Below are 20,826 nucleotides of genomic sequence, written 5' to 3'. Positions count from 1 at the left end.
TGCCCAGCCAGGTCAGAAGGCGGCAAAGTGGCATCAAAACCATATAGTCATAATGAATGTGTAAGGTGAGTTTGAATTTTGGCTGACAAACAGGATATCACTCTTTTTTTTTTTTCTCTTAAATGGAGTGAAGTTCAAGTCTCCATCTCCATCTCCTCCAGCTTAAGTAAAATTACCCTCAGTCACTATAAAAGCCGCTCCTCTCAACCGAGATCTTACACAAGCGGGGGCTTCCAAGACCTTCTAGTGGTTCAGTGGTGAAATGGTCCTCCCCTCAGCTTTCTTGTGGGAAAACAGAAGCTGCTGTGAGGAGGCACTGAATTAATACCTGGAAGGCATGTGGAACAGTGCCAGGCTTGGAGCTCTCAGTCACCACTGTTGGGGTTGTTGTTGATCCATCCATACTGTTTACTACTGAGACACCCATTTTCCTGCCCTCATGATCCCTCCAGGCCCACATCACTCTTAGGGCCCAGGAATCTCTGGAAGAAGCCAGAAAACTCCTCTAAGCTCTTGTGATCTTCCTAATTTGCTTTCATCAAATAGTACCCAGCCCCTCTCTCTGCTCCAGTCTCTCCCTCTCAAAGTGCTCTTAACAGCATTTGACACACGTCCATCATGTTTAGTCTTACACCAAGGTGCGCAGAAGAGTCACCATGAGCAACTCGTGAGGCTGCCAGACTCAAATGGGAGATGGAGAAAATAGAAGGAGGGTAAATGTGTTTCAGTGAGCGGAGCTTGGATTTACATCCAGGAGCCCAGAGGGTCCAGATTTAAATCTTTGACCAAGAACCCCAGGGCCCCCAGCTAACTACACGCTACAAGACTTGCAGATCCTGCCAACGTGGTGGCCAATGGTGGCTTGGTGTATGTGTACAGGGCCACCCTCTGGGGCCACCCACCCTGAAGGAGGCTCCCGGGGACACACAGCTCAGAGGACTGGCTCTCTGGTGGCAAAGTCTGCAGACCTCCAGGGAAATGCGAGCTAGAATTGTTGAGGAACAGAGCCTTCCCCAGCCCCTCAAATCACACCGCAAGCTGCAGGCCCACTCCGTCACTCAGTCAACCAATCAATCAAGGCAGACAGAGCACCCGGGGACACAGCAAAGAGCCCTGGCCAAAGCCCGAGGTCACAAGAGGCCAGCCTTGGAGACTCTGGATGGGCCATCAGGTTTTGGACCCGGGCCTGTCTCTTCCTCCACTTGGCTGACTGTAGAGGGCAACGCCCTGAGAAAACCCTGCCAGCGGTTGCTTTTTTTAGTGTACATATGTCCCAAATGTGGCACGGGACATATGTGCACTAAAAAATTAGTTGCCACTTATCTGAAATTAAAATTTAAAGAAGCACCCTGCATTTGTACTTGCTACATCTGGCAACCCTACCTCCCTGGGGCAGCCGTCTCTAATCCATGGCCCCCAGGAAACCGCCAGCCTGCATTTTTCAAATCCTATAAAGAGTGTTCACACATGTACAGAGAGAATCACAAATGCTCTAAATCACAGTCATGGTGAAAGCTCAGTCACAGGCAATTTGGTGCTTCCTAGGTCTTTCTATGGGCACTGGTCTGAGTGCAGGCCTGTATTACCGTATTAATTTGTTTAATGCTTACAAAAAGCTCTCGAGGGAAATGCTGTTACTATGCCCATCTACAGGTGAGGGACCCGAGGCTCACAGAATGAAGACCACGCAGCTAAGAAGGGCAAAGCCAGGCAGATCTGGGGCATGAAAGCAACCCCCTGGCAGGTGACAAGGACTTTATTTTTGACAGAAACGGGTCCCAGACGTCTACTGAGAAGACGAGAGCACAAGTGCGTTTGTTGGTGCTGGAGCTGCCAGCTGGGCCGGGCCAGCAGGCCGCTTTCCCTCTCTGGTGTCATATACCACTGTTGAATTGTGTATTTATTCAAACCAACACAGCTCCATTTACAATCCGAGTCCTGACGGAGCATTAACCAGTTGCCGGCGCTGTCTGTCCTGGGGAACATTTGGTGTGCGGCCATCAACAGGCAGCTTTGCAGACATGTGGGGATGTCCCTGCCGGAGCGGGAAGGGGCCGAGCTCCAGCTCTGAGGCTGTCCCCCTGCCCCTCCACGGGCCTGCGTAAGATCCACACCACTTCTGACACTTTACGCTGTGTATTTGTAATGATGTGTGTTCTGCGTGTCTCTTCCAAAAACAGGCAAACCCCTAGAGCAGAGAGCATGCCTTCCATCAATCCATTGACTGAATGTTTTTTTTGAGCACCTACTATGTGCGGGGACAAGGCGAGGGACTAAGATATGGTCCCTATCATGGAACTGGCAGCCAGCGGTGGCAGGGCTGGGTGGCCGAGACAATGAAGGAAACTAGTATCAGACTATGATGCTTTCCAGGAGGAGTGCCAGATACAGAGGGGAGGCAGGCGGGGGCAGGCAGCTGAGCCATGGTCCGGGGAGGTTTCCGGAAGGTCAGAGCCTGGGGAGGCGAGTCTGCAAGGGACCTGCTGGATGCCTTCCTGCTGTTCACTGTCCCTGCTGCCTGTGGGGAGGGAGGAAGTGGAGACACAGGGGCAGGCAACATTTTCAGTGTTCCCCTCTGTTTGCGGGAGGGGATGGGAAACAGAGCAGAGGCTAAAGTGGGGTGAGCTGGTTGTTGCTTTGCTTTTCTGGGTGAGGGACATTTGAGGATAATTAAATACAGAGGGAAAGGATGCTGTGCAGAGGGAGAGGTGGAGGATGCAGGAGGGAGGAGGGAGTGGTACAGAGCCCGGTCTGAGGGGCAGAGGGGGCTGCAGTCCAGGGGAAGGGGGAGGAGAGGACGCTCACCTTCACTACTCCGGGGGGTGGGGGGGCTCAGCCTCCCCCTCTGTCTTCTTTGTGATGAAGACAGTAATCCCCCGGTGGGTGATGATGGGGTGGGCTGGGGGTAGGAGTCGGGGGACTCAAGCAAAATCTTGAGGACAGAGGTGAGGGCTTGAAAGAGCCACTGTGTGGGACAGAACTGAAGCGCTTCATGGCCCCTCATCCAGCTCAGAACACAGCCCATGGTTGGTGTCCCAAAATGTTGGCAGACCTTGACTGAACTGACTCTGGACCCCTTTCCATCCCCACCTGCGGGCTTCCCACCGCCTTAGCACACATCTTACCATGGTCTCCAAGGCTCCTGTGACCCGAGCCTGCCCTCGACCCCCACCATGTGAGCACTCCCCTTGCTCCCAGGCCCTCCCAGGGCCCTCTTTGTGTCCCTCCTGCCCTGCCCCTCCCTGCTGGGGGAGAGCTGGCTTCACCTACCAGCTGGGGGTCTGGGCAGCAGCCCTGCAGGCTCATTCCTGCCCCCGGGCCTTGGCACCTGCCCTTCCCTCTGCCAGGAAAGCTCGCCCTCAGCTCTCCCCAAGTCTGCTCCTTCTGCTCCATCAGCTCTGAGTCCTCCAGGCATCACCCTCAGAGAAGCCTGGCCCAGCTGGAGCTCCCCACTACTATTGACACCAACAGCACCCCAGGATTGCCCTTTAGCATTTATTAATGAGGGTATTGGCATCTATCATTTATTCAGTGTTTCCTCTCAGGAGAATGTGACCTCCATGAGGGTCAGATCTAGTCTCTCTTGTCCCCTATCTGGCACCTAATGACCCTGGAATGAATGAATGAATGAATGAATGAATGAATGAACGAACTAACAGCCCCGGCCCCAGGCACTGCTGACCCCAGTTGTCACAGAGAGAGCAGCTGAGGCTTCCCGGGACTCCGCTGATCTTCCTCCTCCTGTCTATTTCCTAAATTGTCTCCTGGTGACCGTGACAGGTTGAATTAAAAAGCATAATCAAGATACACTGGCTATTTAAACAAGGCCCCGTGGACCACCCTACTGCTTTTCTAACATGCTTTTTTCACCAGGCATTTTCTCTTCTGGGGATGAGGGCTCATGCTGTAGGTCTTTAAAATGTGGCTGTTTTGTTTTTTAAAAGAGGTTTCCCACTCTGGCCGGTCAGGCGCACAGCCCACTGCATCTGTATTGAATAGACCCCTTCCCGGCCCTGTGGTCCTTGGCACCTGTGACGGGCCCAGCGTCTTTCCTCCTCTCTGGAGAAGGTGCTGGGAACATGAGACTCAGACCTCAGAGGGAACTCGGAGAACTGAAACTCGCTGATAATACATCAGCCTGCGGCTCACACCGAGAGAGGCTTACTGAGCGCCTGACACTCCTGTGGACACTTTCCAGTGTCTTATTCCTCAAGAATGCTACCAGATAGGCATGTCCGCATTTTACAGTTGATGGCTGAGGCCCAGGAACTTACCCTAAAGTCTCATGGTGACTGGAGGGGCCAGGACTTGGCTCCAGGGCTTCCAGTACCAAAGCCAGCACCGTACTGTCTCCTTCAATTTCCCCAACGTGTCCCGAGAGCTGGGGGCAGGATGAACAAGTGATGGCAGGTGCAGACCCCTCCCTCCCTCCCTCCCCTCACACACTGACAAGCAGGTCAGTGCCCAGAGGTGGGCAGGAGGGTCCCTCAGGAACCGGGCACCTAACAGGATGCAGAGGCACAGCCCAGCTATTGGCACCAGACCAGCCAGGTCAGATCCCAGCTCTGCCTTCTTCTAAACATTCTCTATTTCCACGAGTAACACCCTGTGCTTCTCAAAGATACATCCCATGTATGACTTTGGAATTCCTTGGAGAAGCTAAAAACACAAAAGAGATCAAGTAGGAGGGATATCCCCCAGGAGATAAATGCAGATGCTGGAAAATTGAGATGGGCCCTTAAATACGAGCCAGGCCACACACTGGGCTTTAAGGTTGGGAGATGGAGGCCCCCAGTGTGGAGGTGACATGTCCGGGCACAGGGTGTCGGCAGAAGGGCAGAGCCCACGCCCTCCTCCCCGTTTCTCTCCTCCCCTTCCCTTCCTCAGACATTACTAGGGGAGCGTGCTCCTGGCTGGCCCATGCCCTCCGCTATAAAGAGAGACTCTGGCTTTGCTGCGTGGCATCTTCCTCTCCCTGCCCACGGAGCAAGGAGGGCCCTGGCAGTACCAGGGCGACAGAGAAGAGGGATCTAGGGGGACAGGGTCGGTGTAGACTCTCTCCCCTTGCCCCTGGGAGATTTGGGCATGAGCAAATGAACTGCAGTGTGTGAGAGAAGCAGTTACAAGAGGACATGAAGGTTTTTAAGAACTTTTGCTGTGGTCTACCTATCTCCCTTAAGATGTTCAAGAAAAGTGAGTGACAACACTGTTTGTTCAATAGGGTGCTACTCAGAAACCAGACCACGGTGGGGCCCAGCATTGCTTCATAAGCACTATGTCTCCAGGCACTCAGGACACCAAGCTGGTCTGGAAACCATGTCTCAGAGTAGGGATCTGAGTCACTCAGGACCCTGCCCTTTATCCAGCGGGTCTGAACCTAGAAACTACTCTGGGAGTGGCTATTTTCGGTCTCTATAGGCAAGCACAGCTATGAGAGTGCTCCCCCTCCCACCTTCCAGTGTGTATTTGCCAATAGAGTTTTGGCTGAAAATAACAGAAATCACATGATAGAGGCTGAAATAAGGACTTCTTTTCACTTAACAAGAAATCTTGAGGTGGATAATTGCTGCTGGTGGTAATTAGGTGGCTCCATGTAGTCAGGGCTGATATCCCTAAGGTTCTTTTGATCATTTCCTCCTGACTGCAAGATGGCTGCTGAAGCACCAACCATCAAATTCTTGACAATACCTGTGTCACCCATAGTTCGTCCTAACTTTATCTTGGTAAATGGGGAGACCACTTGTGCTGATCCAGAAGACAAACAAGCTTCTTGTATCTTTAGAACAAAAGGTAGCTCTGCAAACTGGGGGAAGGTGCCCACGGAAGTTAGGCTCCACCCTCCAACAGGAAGTGGAAGACAAGGGAGCGAGCTCCCTGGATATTTATGTTTCAGAAAAATGTCTCCCAGGTCCAGGAGAAAACATCCCTGGATTGAGATACTGGCAAGAAGCTTACCTAGCCATTATAAAGATTTATACACATTTGTAAAGGACAGAAAAAGAAATTCTGAAAGAAAAGGGGGGCTGTCTTTTTCTTTATTTTCAACATGAAGACTTAAGTCTCATTTTTAATTTGTATTTGTCATTACAGTTGCCTCCCTGTATTACTATAAAATAATGATGTTATAATCTTCTAATTATTTCCATGTGGTGCCTACCTTTCTCTGGGCAACTTAATCACTTAAATGTTCAGCAAGTCCATAGTAAAATGCGAAGAAAGAAATTATCAGAATTACAATTTAATGTAAGGATGGATTGAAATATTCAGCATAGTATATATAGAATAACCTTCAAATAGAGCAGTCACTCGCTGTTCTTCCATCCGCCTGGGACTGGCGAGAACTTGAGTCCCAGTGTTGCCCTGGTAACATTAGACCAGTCTTTTGCAGTCTTTTTGTTTTTAATTAGATGTTCTTCTTTTCTATATCATCCTTCCAAACAAACAAGTTAACATTTTTTCGTGTCAAATTGAGAGCTTGAGCACCTGGGTGCATATTAATTACTTTCACTTTGTTATGATCAAAAACCACTAGTGAAGGCGGTCCCACCTGCACTCTGCTCATAATGGGGCTGCGGGACTGAAGTCCAGACCACGTCACACTGAGAGCACCATTTAAAGCTGATCAGAAATATGTGGTTTTGGGAACCGTTACTGGAAATGCAGAAAGAAAGAGTCGGTGACAAACAATATTGTTTATTTTCTCATAAATGTGATTTTCTGAGTAAATGGAATCATCATGGGGGAAGGTATAGCTCAGTGGTAGAGTGAGTGCTTAGCATGCTTGAGGTCCGGGGTTCAATCCCCAGTCCTTCCATAAACAAACAGACACATAAACAAACAAACAAGCCTAATTACCTCCTCTGCCAAAATAAAACAAGAAAAAGAATTTTTTTAAATGTGCAAAATTAATAAGGCAGCCAAAAAAAATAAACAGTTTGGGGGAGGGTATAGCTCAAGTGGTAGAGCACATGTTTAGCATGCATGAGGTCCTGGGTTCAATGCCTGGTACCTCCTCTAAAAATAAACCTAATTACCACCCCCAGCCCCCCCCAAATAAAAATAAAAATAAACAGTTCAAAGTAAATGGAATAATCATGACTATGAATAGGACAGCCAGGCAGCCTGTGAAAAGAGTCATACATTTTCTAGACTATTTCCGTTCAGTTGAGGTCGATACCAGTCGGCTACTCTGGAAAAGTTAAGCGTTAGGTCCTCTGAGGGAAGAATAGTCCAGGCCTCCTGCGCTGCTGGCTTCACGTGGGAAGCATGAACCTGCTCAATTGTCCTTTACTTTGGTTGCCCTTTGGGTGGGCAGCAGCAGAAAGGGCCCCTTCCAACTCGGTGACAGCTGTCTTTCTTCTGGAAACCTTTATGCAGATCAAGTCTCCCAGCTGATAGGCGTGGCTAGCTCCCTCTGGTAGGCCCTTGCAGACCTTTATGACTTTAAATCTCAGGGTTTCTGGGAAAAGAGAAGTCTTGACATAATTTTAAGCACTGAACATAACTATGAGAGGATTCCATTAAACTGGACGCAGGATATGGCCTCAGACCCAAATTCATAAGCCTGACAAATATAAATGCAAAAGAAGACGTTTCCTGCTTGCTTGCTGGGGCCATTCTGATTGTTAACGAGACCAGGGGTAAAGCACTGGGCCAGTTTTAACCTGGTAAATGCTGAATCTTATTCAAGGAGTTCTTGTTTGGTTTTGTCTTGTTTTAGAGTTTGATTCGCCTGTTTCCCTTCTCCAGAGGACTGGGGCTCACAGGACTCTGCAAACGTTTGCATAATTCCTGGACAACAGGAGAAATAAAGTCACTCCCCCTGACTCAATACAGTAAGAGAGCCTCTGCCACTGCCTGGGACGGCTTTTGAAGAGCAGAAGACTTCAGGCCTTCCAAACGCGACACACATTGTAAGTAGACACCCCCTCTTACCTTCTGCGGGCACTGCTTCTGTGAAATCCAACTGCCACCAGGATCCTGGTAAAGCCGGTCAGGGAGACCTTTCTGTGCCCACTCTGAGAGTGGCTTCTAAAGAATTCTATTGACAAATAGTACACCTCTTTTAATATGTTTTGAATAATTTCACCTTCTTGGAGAGTGTAGTAAGAGTTTTGTGTCTTTAAAAATCCCTCTTTTATTCAGGTGACCTTGTGGATGACATAGCAATGCTGAGCAAACAGGCATTTGTTTTAGATAATTCCCACGGTCCAGTCAAATTTCTTTTAACCCCTTGTATAATTCTTTTGTCTGCTTTCTTTCACAAAGCAGGGTTTGAAAATGAACAAAAATCTCTTGTTATAGTAAAAGCGAGCTCTGCCATCTTTTAACAGAAGCTTTTGCAGCTCTGTCAGCAAAAGGAACTACTGGTATCTGAGCAGGCAGTTGGAAAGCCCCTGACACATCGGAGTTCAATTTGACATGAGATCTTTCTTCTTGTTGTTGTTCTCATTGATGACAAAAGTCCTTTGTTTTTTAAAAAAATATTTTGATCTGTTGCATGACCAACACCGAACACTTGTTTACTATAAGTACATGCATTCATCTGAAGTCCAGAACTGAGACCTGCAGCTCTAGCAACTATTAACGCAGCAGCTCATGCTGATTTAATTCCAGACAGGGCATACGTCTCCAAAATTTCATCAAGAAGCCACTCCAGCATTGGAAGCCTTAAGTTGGCCATTCTTATTCCAGATTTCATGACCTGTCAGCAAACATGATCAAGTCTGCATTTCGACCTGGGACGTCTGATAAATCAGGTGGAGGCCTGATCCTTCTTCTGTTACTACTGTACAATCATGACCATCTATCTACTTGATCGGGATCTTGTGAGAGGGTAGCAAGGCTTGGGAGATGGCAGCTCCCAAGCACAGTATTAGGACTGGATACTAATGCTGGCTCAGTTAGTTTGGTGGCTCACTGACAAATGCTGGGTTTTCTGCACTTGTAAGATTGCTGTCGTAGCAGATGGACATGCGTATAAATCAAGTGACCCCAGGTAAGAGCTTGGGTCTTTTCGGTAAGATGCTGGCCACTGCCACTGCCTCTGCCACTGCTCAGAGGCATCCAGGCATTCCCAGTCCTGCAGCATCTAGAAAGGAGAAACAAACTGGTGGTCTGTGGTCTAGTCCCAGTTTTTGAGTTAATACTCTACTAGCAGTAGTTCACGAGCAAACAAGTAGAAAGGTTCTTCAAAACCTGGAGTCCCCAAAACTAGGGGAGAGGCTATAGCCAATTTGTGTTGCTCAAAATCCTCCTCACAGTCTAAGGACCAGATAGGGGGTCCGGAGCATTATCCTGGAACTGCTCTGTCAGAGGGGATGCATGCTTGGCAAAAGCTGGGATCCGTTATCTACAACTAGTCCCCCAAATTGTCCAAGTTGTTTTTTTCTTTTTCTTTTTCTTTTTTTTTTTGCGGCAGGCTGTTTCATATTCAAATTTGGCTGACTGTCAGATTGTGACACTTTGTGACCTTCAGCTGACAATCGATGTCCCACATCTTCACTTCAGCTTGACAACGTTGCAGTTTGTCTAACGAGGCCTTATGACCCCGTGAAGCAAGGAACTGCAATAAAGCCAAAGGGTCAGTTTTGCATTGCTTAGTTTCTGAGGCTAGCAGCAAATCATGCACACATTGTATGATCACAACTCTCTCTAAATTTTTCTTAGTTTTCCTGTAAATGATGAGAGAAAATGGTAAGGGAGTCTTGAAACCCCTAAGGAATTTTTTAGCACAAATATTGGGCTTCTTCATACATAAACGCAAACAAAAATTTAGACTTGTCCACTAGAAGGACAGAAAAAAAAAAGAATATACATTGATCAGAAAGAAATGCTTTGCAGACAGCAATATTGAAGTCAGAATAATTGCAGGGTTATAGACGATGGGGGGTTAATTAATTTACTTATTCCTCTAAGGTCTTTTACAAATCTATGTAGTGGTCAACTCTGTCATATTTGCCTTCCTTCTTTACTGGAAGTATTGGGAGTGTTACAGGGTGAATGTCCCTTTTTAATTATTCCTAATTTTCTAATTCTTTTACACCCGACTTTATTCCTTCTAACGGAGCTCTCGACAAAGGATGTTGTTTACACATGGCCACAGGTTATCTTTCTTGTAAACTGTTTTTATTGGTTCTAGATCTCAGATCCAACCAACCCTATTAATCCCTGGGGCCCTGAGCAATGCCTCAGCTTGTTTTGGGGTGCTTTTCCAGCATGTGCGAGACTGCCACCCTCTGCCATTCCCCTTCTCTTCCAGAAGGCACGTAACAGCCTATTCAAATGCCTTTTTTTTTTTTTTTTTTTTTTGCAGGGAGCTCCCCAGACACTCCATCCAGAGTACAGAATATAGTGGCCTGTAATTTGTACAACAGGTCTCTCCCAAATAGGTTTACGAGATAATTATGAGAAAGGAAAGCACACATGCTCGTCAGTAAAGGCACCTGTCCGTGTGGGAATCACAGAGGAAAAGGAACAAGCGGGCTGACCTGAATGCTGACCGCTTGTACGATCTTTTGTCAGATGGAAAGCGAGAAATTTCCGAGGAAATTGCAGAATAAGTAACACGAAGATCTGCTAGAAAAGGCAAGGCTACAGGAACCTCAATAAAAGTTACTGACATACTTGGCTGCCCAGTTCCCACCTCTGAGACTCCCTCCATCTGTCCACAGTGATCCATCTGCCTAGTGTTTCCTAGCTAAGGGTCTGTCCTGCTAGGGTCTCCTGATTCACCTGTCTTCTGCGACCTCCACATGCTCCTGTCTCCCCTTGTGGTTCTCCCGATACCCTGGTGTTTTGCAATAATGATGTGCAGTTTTCTCCTTTTCCTCTGCTGTCTTCAGAGGTTGGCCAGAGTAGGGATTACTTCCTTTAGTGAAGAGTTCTGAGCAACCAACCCAGCGGTCTTTAATCTGTCCTTTTCTTTGTCTTTCTCTGGATTATCCCCAAACTGAGCAGCTTGATGCTAGGATTTGAGCACTAGTCTGTGTTTGCCTTCCTGCCACCTTTCCCTTAATTTGGGTTTGGAGAGTCAGCAAGAGAGCCGAGGGAAAGGCTGTTCATTGTAGATCTGATCTGCCCCTGGGTCTGTGCCTGTAAAATCTGAGAAAGCCTCAACAAACTGCGGTTAGAAATCAATGGAGGACTCGCCGTCTTCCACATACACCGCCCACAACTTCTCCCAGCTCACCTTTATCAGAGGGGCTTCCAGTCCCGCCGTCAGCAACAAATCTCAATGAGTCTCTGAGGCAATTCATTCTTCCGTGGCTGAGGGCACAGTGGGTAGTCAACCTCTCTCAGCCACGGTGCCTGCTTATAGGTGGGTTATCTCCCACCTTGCTTATTCCATCAAATACGCAAAATCTGGCTGTAGGATTCCCTGTAGCATCCAGTAGCCACCCCTACGTGGGGCTGTAAACTGAAAACACGCTACAGAGCATTTTTGCAAACTTTTGTGGATCTTCCTGGGTTATGGGGAAAAAATCCTTTAGACGAATAATATCAACAGGGGAGAAGGCACATGAACTCAGTATTTCCTTCGCACTGGAATCGGGGGTGGGGGAGGGGCTTGAGTAGCTTCTCAGCTGCAGCTTTGCTAGAGATCTGAATAGAAGCGCTGGTTTTCCTCACACTGAGGTAGGAAAAAGGTAGGACTATATGGCACCTTGGTTTCTTTTCCCATATTCATACTTGTCAGCCTAACTCCTTTCTCAATTGTCTTTTTCCAGGTTAACTAGTGCAACCAGTCTCCATCCTGCTGCCTTCATATGGGGACACAGTTCTCAATCACCCCATGACCTGGATCATTTATCACCTCTGCCTTTCCAGGAATGTGGTGTGTGTCTGAAGAGGGACTCTTGGAGGAGATGGAATATGACCTAGGACAGGAAGTGGACTCAGGGCTAGGCCAGCAGGTGCGCAATTCTGCATCCTCAGACAGGGCAGGTAACATTATCGGCTAGAAAAGGCGCATCCTTCTCAGGGAAACCGGCTAAGCAAGGGAACCACTGTCTAAAAGATCATCACCTCTCCATTCCCAGGAGTCAGTCTGAGGCAAGGAGGGTAAAGTGAGGCAGAAGGAGCAGAGGGAATGAGACAGCAGCAGAGAAAGATGGAGGAGGTTTCTGTGAAAGAGAAAGCACTTTTCATTCTCACATTCCTGTATTGTGAGACTGGCAAAGGCTTATTTAGCCATTACGAAGATTTACATATATTTGAAAAGGGGAGAGAAATAAATTCTGGAAGAAAAGGGAGAGAGAGGAAGTCTTTCCCCTTATTTCCAAGAAAAGAGAAAGAATTAAGCCTCTTCCCTCTAATTTGTATTTGCCCTTGCAGTCGGCAGACAAATACTCCACTGGTTTTCCTCTCCCTCTGAATCAACGAATTAGGATCAGATTCTCAGACCTGAAGGGGATTTGGACGGACGCTTCCACCGAGGCCTGCCTTCTGGCAGCTGTGTCTGAGTCATTCAGGACCAGCAGCTGTCTGTGCGCCTCTCCCAGGGTGGAGATGCCACCCACCTCTTCTGGCAGGGCTTTTCAGGTTTTAGCAACTTGATAGGTTCAGAGTTTTACTTGAAGTCCTTCCTGCTATAAATTATCAGATAAATATCACTAGATAATTAATTTATCATCAAATCTAAAAGATTCCTCAGTCTTGACAGGGTCAAGATGTGCACCTGTTCTCGTCCCTGAAGATAACTCTCACCTGTGTCGCTTAGCACCTCTGTGCCCAATGGAAGTAAACTGGACATGAGCCAGTTATTTTTTGGAAAGCCATTTAAATCTTACATCCTCCATACAACCCGTTAACACTCTAATCTGCCCTTTTAACAATCTTCTCACTATAACAGACGCTGTACTATTTGGTATCTTCCAGAAAGCCCAGCAAAAAGAACTAGGCCTAGTGGTGGTGGGGAAAGAGTATTCCATTGAGACAGAATTCAGTTCAATCTAGGGGAAAAAACTGCCTAACAGTCTGAACCATGTGGACAGGAATGTCTCAGAAACCAGTGAGCTCTCTCAAATGCCAGAGGTACTTCAGTAAAGACTCCAAGATCGCCCACCATGGCGCCCTGTGAGGAATCCCTGCATTAAGCAGGGTATTCAGTTCACTAGTCGCTATGGAGAGAGTTAGGACAGATCTTTTGACTCTGAGAAGGAAAAAGAAGGGATGACGTTATGAAATGTACTGAGACTGAGCTCATGAGGGCTGGATTTCTGCTCAGATGGGCCTACCTCCCTGTCCCTCACCCAGAGGAGAGGTGACACTAGTCAAGGTTCCCAGGGGGTTCTCAGATGATGGAGAAACAAGAACACAGAGTTTTAAATAAATACTTGGCATCACTAGACTGTCTATGCTCACAGACCCAGGAGAGATGGGGGAAGGGAGAGAGAAGGAGATATTCCTCTTCTGTCATAGATTTGTTACAATGCAACTAGAGGGTGGCTAGATGCTGGAACGTAAGAACACTTCCTGGGGACGGCAACCTTGGGAAAACGTCTTTGGTCCCACCTGTGGCTCGATGGATGTGACCGTTCTCCCCACAACCAATCTCATCTCTTGCCTGCAGGCACAATTCCCCTCCCGTCTACACTCCTGTGGCCTGAGCAGAGCAACGAGACTGAAAAGACCTCAGTAAAGAGGATGCAGGTTTTTAGCCTGTAGCCACATAAATCCTACTCTAAATCTTCTCTAGGGAGAAAATGCACAAGGCATGTGGTAGGAAAAGGGACATTTCAGAAATTTCACTCTGGGCATTTCTAACTTTTCATGGCAGCTGTGGTTGGTGGCCTTTTGGCAGGAGCTAAAGGGCGGATGCCATGTTCAAAGAGCTCAGGAATAAAGCCACTTTACGGACACACTGAAACCTCCAGAACAGCGAATCTAACCTTTCAACCCTCCATCCTTTTGTTATTGTTTGTAATTTTTATAGTTTAGACTTCATGATTCTTCATAATGGAAAGAAACTGAAGAGTGACTAAAACTGTGATATGCATATGCTAATACTGCCCTGTATTCAAGGGATGCTTTTAAATTTCCAAGAGTGCCAGAGGCCCTTCCAGAGAGGATGTATTACTGAAAGTGCAAAACTAAGCAATTCAGTAACGCAGGAACACCACACCCCAGTTCTAAGAATAGAAGGCTGCCTTTCCCGAGGGAACCACAGAGCTCACTAGAAGCCCCTCCTGGGACTGGCCGAACAGAATTTGAAAAGTGGGAGTGAGGACTTTTTCTTACAGTGTAACACTGACCACAGTTTGGTCTTTAAATATAAAAAATATTTTAAAAATTATAAAGGGCTTATTAACTCAGCTGGCATTTAACAGCGGTTAATTTAGGAAAAAAGTCATTTTGTTCTTTCAAAATTTAACCCTCAAAACTAGCCATAAAATATGTATGAATATTTCTAAGAGACTCAGTCATTCCAAGAAAGCATCAGTCAGGTTCCAAGCCTCCATGTAAGTGCTAAGAGCTCCAGAAGCTTCTTTTATATTCAGATGGAAAATTTCAATAGCTCAGGATGAAAGAACTGGAAAGGGAAAGAAAGAGCGGGGGTGGGGTGGGGGTGGGGGGGGAGGAGCCAGCTTTGCAAAATATCCTCCGCTTTCCCGCACGACAGGCTGCCTTAGGCATTAACCTTTCAGAGCATTCAGTGAAGATCGTCTCACCCCAGACCTCTCGGGTCTCTCTGTTCAAGGGGTAGAGCGCTGTGTAGAGATCTTCGCCTTCCACTCAAACAATACAATGTCTGAAATGTCTCACCGTTTACTGAGCTTTCGCAGAAAAGCACGCCCCCTAGTTCTCTGAAAACGCTCGTACCGAGCTCCGTCGACGCCGCCCGTGTGCACTCGTGTGGAGTTAGCGAAAAGCATGTCATGTGTGTGCCCTCCGAAACAGCCCCCCAGGCTCCTGAGCTAGAGACACCACCGTTATGGAAAGAGAACTCCTTTGCTGCAGAAATACTTTCATCCACTAGAATGAAAGCTCAGAAGAGACTGGATTTTTCACGGTTTTCCTTCTCTTCCCTGTCGCTGCTGTACAGTGAGCACTTAGAACACAGGTCAGCACACCTGGGCCTGCAAACCCAGTCCAAGCTGCTGGACTTTAAAGATATGACTCATGAGCGACAAATGGTTTCTGCGTTTTTAAAACTTGAAAAATAATTTTTTTTTTTTAATATTGTGACACAGAGGAAGGGTACAGCTCAAGTGGTAGAGCGCATGCCTAGCATGCACAAGGTCCTGGATTCAATCCCCAGCACCTCCTCTAAAAAAAAAAATAAACAAACCTAATTACCTCCCCTCTGAAAAAAAAATTAAAAATTAAAAAAAAATTGTGACGCATGAAGATTAAATGAAATTCACATTTCAGCATCCAGTCATAAAGTTCCACTGGAAGCCAGACACGCTTGCATTTTGTCTAGGGCGGCTTTCACACGCTACCAGGGCAGAATTAAGCAGTTGTGACAGATATGGCCTACAAAGCTTAAAATGTTTACAAGCTGGCCCTTTACGTAAAAAGTCTGCTGACTCCTAGCCTGGAAGAAATACCTCGTAAAAGGCACTCAAATTTCCATGGAATGAACAGAGCCATCGTATGCACGTGGCTCTACAACATTATTCATCCCTTTTCAGCAACAGCTCATATCCACCACCGACCACTAAGTGAGGATGCCAACCGTGGGAATGAACTGATTTATTATCAGGCTGCTAGTCTACTTAAGCTGACTCACAAAAAAGTTTCTGGGATAAAACATCCTTTTGGGTATATAAAACCAAAGGTGAATCCTTACGTTTAGAGTGCATAAGTAACTATTTGTGTCTGCCTTGGTTCTTTCTCTTGAAAATCCTGAAGACTGTTTTTTATGTGGTTCTTCCAAAAGGCTCCTATGGTCACAAGTCAGTACTGACAATAGGGCAAAAGCAGTGCGCACAGGAAAATCCATCAGATCACCTTCAGAGAGATCGCAAAATATATTACACAATCATTGGAACCTGGACTGTTAACATCTTTGAGAAGTTTAACTCAGAATTCATGAGAATCCCTACCCAGTGCCAACATACATCTCCTTCAGAACTTGGGCACTAGGAAGTTTGATTTGAAAACTGATGGAGGACAGATGACAGAGAAGGAAGAACAAATACAACCCTATACAAATGGGAAGAATTCCTAATTTTCACATGAGAAGCTGTAGTGATCTCAAGTAAAAAGAAGAAACAAATGATTGCAGGCACTCAAGATATCTTAGTGACTAGGGATCACAAGAATGACAATGGACTTTGTATAGTGCGATCTTATTTATTAACAGAGATTAGCATATAATTCTCAGTAAGTAGAATTTAGAGATAAATATGGAGTACAGAGGTTTCCTTTTGCAAAACCATACAATTTCTTAGGGATAGAGCTGATACTGTAACTTGACTCTCCTCTAAACTCCACGTTTGCCTCTATTTTTGTTCAAGGTGATAGCTGAAACAGATCATTGTGATTTACTGTGTACTTCTCCAGCTTCGACTCACACTACTGTCTCACACTTCGTTTTGTATGTACTGAAACTATCCTCGTTCCTTTTGTTTTGATAAACTTATCTCAGAACGGCATTTTTCGATATACAGAAAAACTGCAAAGAAATAGAGTTTCCATGTAGCCTACACCCAATTTCCCCTATTATTAACATCTTACCTTAGTATTAATGAATCAATATTGCTACGTTAATATCAACTACACTCCATCCTTTATTCAGATTTCCTTAGTTTTTATGTAACGTCCTGTGCTGTTTCAGGATCCTAGCCAGGATAGCACGTTACATTCAGTCATGAGTCCTTGGGCTGACAGTTTCTCACTCTCCTTCTTTTGTTGACCGTGACAGTTCTGAGGGATCGTGGTCAGGTATTTAGTAGAAGGTCCCTCAGTGGGGACTTACCTGGTATTTTCCTCATTTAGACTGGGGTTATGAATTTTGGGGAGAAAGATCACAGAGTTCAACTGTCATTTTCATTACATCATATCAAGAGAACATAGTATCAACAAGACATAACTTCTGATGTTGACTCTGACTGCCTGGTTAAGCGTTGTAAAGTCACTCTTTTTCCCTTTCTTTCCATACCGTACTCTTTGAAAGGAAGTCACTATGCACAGCCCATGCTTCAGGAGTGGGGAATTATGTTCCATCTCCTTGAGGGTGCAGTACCTACATAATGTGGGATTCTGCATGGGAAAACTTCCTCTTTCTTTCTTTATTCAGTCATTTATTTATATAAGCATGGACGCATGGATATTTTATATTTTTGGTTATAACTTATAAACCAACGCTAGTTTATTTTGTTGCCCAAATTGTTCCAACTTCGGTTACTAGGAGCTACCTGAAGCTTTTTCTTTGCTTCGCTTGGTCTTGAATGTTCCTCTACCTCTTTTTTTCAGGATTCAGCTGAGATAAAAAATATCCCCAACAGGACTTCCCCTACTCCAACCTTTAATCGCTCACCACTCTAGGTTATATACTGTTCCTATGTATATCTAACGTTTACACCTACTACGGTGATACACTTATCTGTCTCTCCCACTGGATATAAGCTTTTTGAGGGCAGAGATCACATCTAACTTACTTTATGTGCCTAGTATATGGTACAGAGCACCTTGCTCCCACAAAGCAGGAGTTCAACAAATATTTCTAGAATGATCACTATCGTTGTCTTTCATTCAAGAATCCAGGAATGCCTAATACATTAACCAGCAGCCACGCAGGTGCTACTATTGTGTTAATGTCGGTCGCATACCACATGACACACAACAAGCTCAGGATCTAAGTTAACACTTCCTCACGTCTCATGTCGAAGCAGACTTTTCCTGACTATTAATTCCAGTTACATTTGCATAATTAAATTAAAAGCAATGACCAATTACCTTTATATTTAGACTCCCAGCTAGGTAGCTTCTAGCTCTGCTTGGCTTGAGAGAAGTGGTACCCCCCAAACGGCACACACTTTGGTTATGAGGTTCCCAAGTGACTCACTGCAGGTTGAGGATTGCATAGCCACTGAAGAAATAAATCTGCTGAACTGCATTCTTTGTTGTCAATACTTACTATGAGGAAATGACTTCAAAAATCAATCAAGACTCTTCCAAGATATAGGAGTAAGATAAATTCTATTAAACTGAAACAGGTTTTTAGGTTGGATCATGCTACCACCCTAGTCCAAGCCACCATTAACTCTTGCCTAGTCACCTTCCTACGTGCACTCTTGCCCCCATCTAACCACTCACCATAAATGAGGTCATGTCATTCCACTTAACTCCTTTGATAATAAAATTCAAATCTGCAATGATGTCCTTGAAGCCTCTACATATCTACTGGGCTCTTTTACCTCTTCAAACTCATCCCATACTCATCTCTTCCTTGACTGTTACTGGTTCAGACACACTCATCTTTCTGAAGCCACAGCTCAGCCCCATACAGTTTTTGCTGTCCAGTAGCTCAGTAATCTTACAACAACTTTTCAAAGTTCTTCAGTCCTTAATATTCCTTATGTATGAGCTGTGTGGCCTGAAAACAAAGGCAACTTTGTCTTAAGGAACTCCCACACATACACTGAAATAATGATTACATTAAAACATAAAACCTCATATTCTTCTTGAGTTAGAAGCTTTTTTGGTGTTAAAATGTCCATTATCTTTAAGCCCTGGATAACTAATACGTTATTTTCCTAAGAAATAATAATATTAGTTTGATGTTGACATTCTGCAAAGACTAACTCAAATATTAAAATGGTTTTTATTTACAATAAAGAGTTAAACACAAATTTAAATAACATTGCTTTCTTAAAATAATAATGTATTAAACATTGAGTCCCTTTGATAACTAAAGGTACCTTATTACATCTTCCCAAATGTATGGAAATTAACATGACCCTACAATGCTGACAGCTTGAAATAAAACCAAAAAAGCCAACCCAAACAAAAACTGTAATAATCTGCTTCTACTTAAATGCATTCAAAAAGGCATTAACTCTCTGCTTCCTATTTTGATGATGTTCTGGAAATATCTATCTAAGTAAAGATTTTTGAGTCTACATGTGAATATTCTTTCTATATCTTTGTAAAATCTTGGAAAAGAAGTCCAAAAGTTTATCAGGTTCTTAACATCCAGAAGTTAGTAAGATGTGATTGTCCTGAAGCTCTGAAAAACGGAAAAATTTCACTTAAGGTTGTCTCATTTGGCAGTAAAAACTGATCTGAACTGGTGCAAGACTATTTTTAGTCTTTATTAATCTCATATTTGTGAACATTCATACATTTTGCTGCAGAAATATTAATGTGTTTGAAAATAGAGTATTGCTCCAGACTCTGTTGGAGGATGTTACATAATACACAGTATATACGCTACTACTTTTCTGAAAGTCAAAAAGTTCTAAATTCCAAAATGCATTTGGCCCAAGGGTTTCAGATAATGAAACGTGGGTCTGTAGTAGGCTTCAATAATTTTAAACGGAGAGATACAATGGGATAGTCTGGTTACCCTTGTTATTCACATACTTATTCATAACAAGCTTTTCCAAGTGTCTATTTTTATAAAACACATGTGTTGTATAATTGTTTGTATCTTTTTCTAAAAAGTGTTTAGACTTAAAGTAGCTCAAACAGAAAGCTGCACACTACTTTTGCTTGACCTGCTTACCCTAACTTCTTTCCTTTTACAAATTGAAAACAACTTATAAAATTAACTGGACGGTCTAATAGATTACATGGCTTAAAAATTGGGGTAGCAGGGTTTCAAATTCTTCTCCTCTAAGTCAGGGGCTGGCCACCTGTGATCTGTGAGCCAAATCCAGCCCTGCACCCATTTCACAGCTTTGACTGTCTGTTTATACGTGGTCTGCGGCTGCTTTGTTGCTACAATGGCAGAGTTGTGTAGTTGTAACATAGACCACATGACCTGGAAGCCTAAAATATTTACTATCCGGCCCTTAACGGAACAAGTTTGCTGCCTTTGCTCTAAGTCGTTTACCCCAGGATGGTACTGACACCTATGATGATCTGACAGCTATGATTTTGTAAGATAAGTTGGTTTATCTGCATTCAGGGCTTACTTAGGGCTTACAGGTGACATTTCAGAGGCAAAGGCAGAGTTAGCTGATACTTGCTGATGATATAAATCTGTCAGAGAATGAAGAGAGGAATTCATAAGGTAAAGTTATTAACTTTTCCACCTACTTTAAACATTAAATTCACTGAAAGGAATCCATTTACATTTATACTGATAGGCGTAATACCAAAAAGGTGGGGAAACATGGATCTTACAACTGTTCATCAGCGTAGTATTCTATAGTTCACATGTGCTACTGCTTGAAAAGATTATCTCTCGCCACATCTGACAAAAACTTTCCCAGCTCAACTGTGGCTCAATAAACTTTTATTTTTTGTTATTTATTTTTATTCAAAAGAATTTGTTTCCCTATCACAAAAATTCGATAACCATACCACCAACAGCAGCAAAGTCCGTAGAGTTACATTGATGGTGGAGAGTTCACTGGGTATTCCCAATGTCCCAAAGGTCATAAAGGAGAAAAAAAAAGGAAAAGAAAAAATACTCAGAACAAATCCAAAACCCATGGTGACTTTGGGGAGAGACATCACACGACAGTCTCTGTCTTCTCTTTTGTCAGCTGCAGATGGATTTCAGCAGGAGCAAACACAAATTAACTTGAGTAAACCTTTCATACCAACTCCAGCACCTAACAGGGAGAAAAAAGAATCAGTTTAATAAAATAGTTTTAAAATACAGAGTTTATTCAGGCTTTATTATATTGTAAATGGAGAACCAAA

At 44.8% G+C, this 20,826-nt stretch overlaps 1 protein-coding gene across 3 annotated transcripts in view; it reads right to left on the bottom strand.

The window, feature by feature from the left end:
• Positions 1–18,756: 18,756 nt before the first annotated feature.
• COP1 (COP1 E3 ubiquitin ligase) overlaps positions 18,757–20,826 on the bottom strand; it is a 166,731-nt gene continuing 164,661 nt past the window's right edge. For all 3 annotated transcript variants that reach the window (XM_014561409.2, XM_032463682.1, XM_032463681.1), the window contains one exon: positions 18,757–20,735. In XM_014561409.2, the coding sequence (XP_014416895.2) occupies positions 20,718–20,735 (18 nt within the window). In that variant the 3' untranslated portion in view covers positions 18,757–20,717. The remainder of the gene's footprint in view (positions 20,736–20,826) is intronic.

Source organism: Camelus ferus, chromosome 21 (assembly GCF_009834535.1).
Source record: "Camelus ferus isolate YT-003-E chromosome 21, BCGSAC_Cfer_1.0, whole genome shotgun sequence".
In the NCBI taxonomy this organism is placed as follows: domain Eukaryota; kingdom Metazoa; phylum Chordata; class Mammalia; order Artiodactyla; family Camelidae; genus Camelus; species Camelus ferus.
Note: the sequence above shows the minus strand (reverse complement) of the source record. Positions and strands in the feature narration are given on the sequence as shown.